This window comes from Glycine max, chromosome 14, assembly GCF_000004515.6.
Source record: "Glycine max cultivar Williams 82 chromosome 14, Glycine_max_v4.0, whole genome shotgun sequence".
Lineage (NCBI taxonomy): Eukaryota > Viridiplantae > Streptophyta > Magnoliopsida > Fabales > Fabaceae > Glycine > Glycine max.
The window spans coordinates 10,193,745-10,199,340 of record NC_038250.2 but is presented as its reverse complement, the minus strand read 5'-3'; the positions used below and the strand labels follow the sequence as shown (position 1 = coordinate 10,199,340).

Below are 5,596 nucleotides of genomic sequence, written 5' to 3'. Positions count from 1 at the left end.
TGTGAAACAAACATTATTATTTATTCTTAAGGAAATTATCTTTCCAACTATTATATATCTATCAAGTCACCAAACATTTTGTCACAAAAGTCATCAAAATCATAAAATAAACTGAAATTCTACATAAATTGCACAACTTCATAGTGCCCGAAATAGATAAATTCAAAGCATGACTTGGCAAATTATAAGTGGATTATGCATAGTGTTGGACAGTGAAGGGTACTGAGTGCAAGGAATCATAAGTGGATTATGCATGCGTATACGTATTTAGAGAAAGAGGAGGACTCGATTACACTTTCAAGTGGAAGCATCGGGAATGCCGCTTTAAGCCGAAGAACTTTTGTTACTTGTACAGCCGTGGGCCTTTCCTTGTTCTTTGGGTTAGTACACCACAACCCTACAATAATTAAGCTTGTCATTTCATCCACCTCAAACTCCTTGTTTAATTTCTCATCAGCAGCGTCCAGAACTTTTCCTTCGACGTACAATTGCCACATCCAATTCACAAGAGGCACAAGAAATTCCCCATCTTTGTAAGTCCTCCTTCCGCATGCAATTTCAGGAGCCAAAACCCCGAAACTATAAATGTATGATTCTTGCTAGCCCTACCTCTATGGATATATTCTGGGGAAAGATACCGATAAATCCCCACTACTCCTGTCCTTTGAGTCCTTAACCTTGGATCCACCAACTTTGCCATCTCAAAATCACCAAGCTTAGTGCTAAAATCTGTGTCCAACAACACATTAGCCAACTTAATATCCCTATGAAGAACACTTTGCTCTGCATCCTCATGAAGATAACGAAGTGCCAAAGCCACGCTTAATGCTACCTTGTACCTGTGTGAAAATTTGAGAACAATAGTGGAAAAGGTTTTAATTGCATAAGCCAACTGCATTACAAGCGAGTAAAGAGTGTGTTTGTGTGTATGTTATAAAAACTCTCTATATATAATGCAAGATTATACTTCCTTTAATTATGAAAAAAAATAAAGACAAAATATAGATGTATATTCATAGGTATTTTGAGTGCTGTTCTCTCGTCAATTGAAGTTCCATAAGTGATGTAATCAACGTAATACTGTAAGTGTGTGCACATGTGTGTATTTTGCTTTGTGTCCATGGAATAAATTATGTATCACCTTAAATTCTAAAGCGAAATATTGCTTGAAAACACTTTAATTTAATTTATTTGATAAATACGAGTCACTTTTTTTTTTAAAAAATAAAGCGTGTTAGTTGAAAAACGTTAAATAGTTATATCAAATTAAAATAAATGTAGATATAGAATAACTTAGTTTCTATACATAAATAAAATAAAACCAGTCATGTCACAAAAGAAATATACAGATACAACCCATAATGGTATGATAATAAGCAAAATACATTTTACAACCATGCAACTACAAAATACATGCTTTTGGAGAAACCTTTCTCAAAATACATCAAAATCAATAAAAGAAAACTAGGACCAGAGCAAACCACTTATCACACCAGAAATACTGAATTGACTAAGACGTGCCCTTGGAAGAATTGTCACTCTGCTCCTCAGACGTCGACTCCAACTGCCTCAGATGTTCCCGGTACTCCTTGATCTCCTCAGATGACATGTTTGAATGATCTCCTCGATTTGCTGTAACCTCCACTAGGTGTACTTGCTGCATGTTGTATTGACGAATGCCCTGCCTATCGTACTCCACTGGAGTCAACAAAAATCCCAAATCATGATGTGGTTCTTCCAATCCGAAATACAAGCGGGAATCTTTATAATATCAAAGCTCTAAGCGAGATGTGAATCTCCATGTGAATCTTTATAATATCAACGTACGACCTATGATAATATCCAGCCTATCTGCTAGCACTAAGTGGACTCGAGTATGACAAATACAATGTGTGGTCTGTGTTATAGCGTAGGGCCATACTTGCTCTCTTTGCGAGCTACGCTAAGCCCGTAGATGTCTTGATGTACTCGGCATCATAAGTACTTGAAAGTTGTTGGTTGTAGGGGTGAGTCTTACGCTGCTCAAATGCCACAAACAAATAGTAATCAAACAAAGATAACATGCAACCTACTTAACCATTGTATGGTTTCTCTAAGCAAACAACCCTCTCGAGATCCTAAGCACATTACTAACACACTTATCACTTATTAGGGACCAACCTCTGCCACTAATCCTCCCAGGTCTTGATGGTCTTACATAATGATACAGATGACAGTTGGGAGTGATCACTACATACGAATACATTGTACACTGATCCCCAAGCTCCCAACTCAAAAAGATAGTTTTGGAGCCCGTCAGGAGTAACAAAGTGAGGCTTATGAGTTACCAATGCCGAATGAGTGCACTAAATGTTGGATAGTAACTACTTGCTAATTCCCCTAGGTTCTTTGAACCTATCCGCCCACTATAACCCAATGTATCTTTCTCTATCATCCACTTTCTCAACATAAGCTCACCTTCTCACAGAAGAAATAGAACCATCAGTTCCTTAATCTCTATCTAATCCTTTTAACTGTTGCCACTTCATCGGGTGTATAGCCCACATGTCACGTGCATCAACAAACGCGTACAAACAAAAAAACACAAACGAGAGATGAGACTGAGGCCTATGTACTACTCTCAGGGAACCGATCATGGCCCCTTAAGTGTAGAAACAACTTGTCACATAAAACAATCGAACAACATAATGATTGTAATTACAACCATCTAACAAACATAGGAAAAAATTTGCCGAGAGTCGAACACTCCTAGACCTAAACCACAACACGTACATATAAAGTAACAATATATAGATATATAGTAGAATATAAATTCGCACACTATAACACCTTGACAAAAATTGTGACTTAGGCTGATAGAGAAAATTATGTGTTCTGTCATATGTGCATATGCGTGTTTTTAGTTATAGATTTCCCTGCTTAGTGTGTGTGTGTGTGTGTGTGTGTGTGTGTGTGTGTATGTGATTAGTTTAGTGAAACTTGATAGAGAAATATAAATTGTCTAAGCTAGATTAAGATTTGTGTAAGAATTGCATTGTGTATTGAGTCACAGTGTAATTTTTCTTTGTGTGAGTAGACTTTGTATGAGGTTTATTCTGAGTACACGTATTTCTTGGGAGGTTAGCACAATAATCTATGAAATTAGCATATTGATCTAGATGTTTAAGATAGAATTTACTAGTTTTTGCAAAAGTAATTTTTAATATTTTTGCTTGTGTCTACTTTATCCATTTTTGGCTAAAAATTCAAAAGCAAAACCACTCACTTATGGAAGCCTTGTGCACGTCCCCCATAGCCTAGACAATGGTCATTCTATCTTGTCAATTGAACACATCAATAGCTTTGCATAATTTCTCACTATTTTCACTCCAAAAACCAAAACTTGGACCTTCATTCTTCTCATCTTGCACGAGACACTTAAGGAGGGAGAGACCACTATTTTCATCTTCTTTCCAAGCTCCATCTAAGTGTTTTAAGACTTTTGCTCTCAAAGCCTTGGTAAGAAGCCCTTAAATCTCTCTTTGTCTTTTCATTTCTTCATCATTTTCATGCAAAGTCCTTATGTTTGGTTCCAAAATTTGTTTTTCATCCTTTGAAGCTTGAGACTTCAATATTTGAGCCTTTGTTCCTTTTTTCATTTCATGGAAGCTTCATTAAAAGTAAGGGGAGTCTTTCACTTCTTGAACCCTAACCTTGTTGCCTTTGGAAGCTAGGCTTCTTTGCATGTTGTTTTCATGTTTAAAATTTCGTGTCTGCAGCCATGACTAGAACTGCACAATATGTTGTTTTTATGGAAGTTTAAAGGTTAAAAATGAGTTCTTTGGGTATTAAAGCATAGGATTAGCCTTAAATTTCACTTAAATAAGAGTTTCCTAGTAAAAGTTATGAATAAAACAAGTTTTAGGATATTTTATTAGATAAAATCTGTCACGAAAATGAACTAACTAGTATATTTGTATGGACTGTTTTTCTTAAAATTTTGACCTCACAAATGAGTTTGTTAGGTGTGAAAATGTAGGGTAGCATATAACATCTGAAAAACTGATTCCCGGAATACCTAGAACACTGAGAATAAGTTAGGAGTGAAACTTTATAAAACTAAGCAACATAGTAATTTTAGACAGTGGACAACTTAACATTGAAATCCATGCCTCTGGATAAGTTATCTTAGAATTATTTATTTTTTGGAATTGCTGATTTAATTGCTATATCATTGTTGAGATAAACTGCAAAATTTGACAACTGATGCATGCTCTGGAATTGTGGTGATATTCTATTGATACAATTTTTGAAATGCTTGTTTATTATTATTATTATTGTTGTTGTTGAATGGTAAGACCAACAAAGTGAAAACTATGAAAAATTATATCTATGGCGTGTGAATTTATATTATGTTCTATATTTGTATATTATGATGTTTGATTGTTTTTTTGTGACAAGTGGTTTCTACAGCTTAAGGGATCACAATTGGTTCCCTAAGAGTAGTTTGTAGGCATGAGCCTCATCTCTCTTTCTTATTTGTATGCATTTTTTGATGCATGTGGTACAAGGGCTACACACGCGATGCAATGACAACAATCAAGAGGATTGGATAAAGAGTAAGGCCTAGGAATCACTGGTTATATTTTTCTTCTGTGAGAATGTTAGGAAAAAGATGCTCTGTCATGGAAACCTGCCATATGGGTAGTTATCATTCTAGAAGTAGTTAATGTAGTGGTTATTATAGCATGTAGTGGCATGTAGTAGTTATCATATTAACTTCCATGTAGTGGTTATTATTTTAACTTCCAACGTTGCATGTATTTAAAAAGGCAACAGTGCACTGAATAAAGGTAGAGAAAATTCACCAAGTTTTCTTTTGTTTTCCTTCTTTCCCCGGGAGATTATCCTTGGTCTCGAACGCAAGGAGCAACCCTTATCATTTGGTCCGACCTGCCACTCTTCAATGGTGGACACCGAACTTTCCGCTGCCTGCATGGATCGCCTCGAGGCCGCCATGGCCAAACTTGCTGCAGCCCAAACTTCCATGGCTTCCAAACTTGATGCCATTCTCTGGATATTGAATACCATGGTACCCAGACAACCCTTTCCATCTTTTGCCTCTATGAAGTCACCACCCATGCCGCCTCTGCTTCCCAAGGTAACCAACCTATCTTCTTCCTCTGCTAAGCCACCACCACCAGCAGAAACCACGCCGCCTCCACCAACAGCAGAAACCACGCCGCCTTCCCTTCCCATGACAACTTCCCACTTTCCCGTTAACAAGCACCATGCACTCTCCTCCGACCTCTGACCTCCTCCCAGCCGCCAGTCACCGGTCCCACACAAAGCCCTCCAGCCACGGCATCCTTCCCTCCGACATCCGCTTCTCCCTTTTTGTTGTGTGTGCTACCATGGTCAGGGACACAAATCTCCACCACCCCTTCCTTCTCCTCCTCTTCGCCATTCCCGTCACTGCCAAAGGGCTTTGTCTCCGCAATCATCTTCAGGCATTAATTCCTACACCCATTTTCATTTGGGATCCAGGTTCTATTTTCTGCACCCAACACCTTGAGGACAAGGTGTTTTTGATGGGTTAGGGAATGTTAGGAAAAAG

At 37.7% G+C, this 5,596-nt stretch overlaps 1 protein-coding gene across 1 annotated transcript; it reads right to left on the bottom strand.

The window, feature by feature from the left end:
* Positions 1–502: 502 nt before the first annotated feature.
* On the bottom strand, positions 503–5,238 carry LOC102663195 (putative L-type lectin-domain containing receptor kinase II.2). Its single transcript, XM_006596579.1, has 3 exons — positions 4,914–5,238; positions 1,518–1,698; positions 503–839 (listed from the first exon to the last, which is right to left on the bottom strand). Exons 1-3 carry the CDS (start codon positions 5,236–5,238, stop codon positions 503–505), a joined length of 843 nt encoding a protein of 280 aa, XP_006596642.1.
* Positions 5,239–5,596: the final 358 nt, after the last annotated feature.

What these genes read in the sequence shown, in the direction of transcription:
- LOC102663195 (XM_006596579.1), bottom strand. Translation starts at nt 5,238, where the DNA reads ATGGGAAGGGAAGGCGGCGTGGTTTCTGCTGTTGGTGGAGGCGGCGTG. An exon ending in GGTCGGACCAAATGATAAGG is followed by an intron (nt 1,699 to 4,913) that starts GTTGCTCCTTGC and finishes TGTTGACTCCAG; the next exon opens with TGGAGTACGATAGGCAGGGC. An exon ending in GACAATTCTTCCAAGGGCAC is followed by an intron (nt 840 to 1,517) that starts GTCTTAGTCAAT and finishes ATTTTCACACAG; the next exon opens with GTACAAGGTAGCATTAAGCG.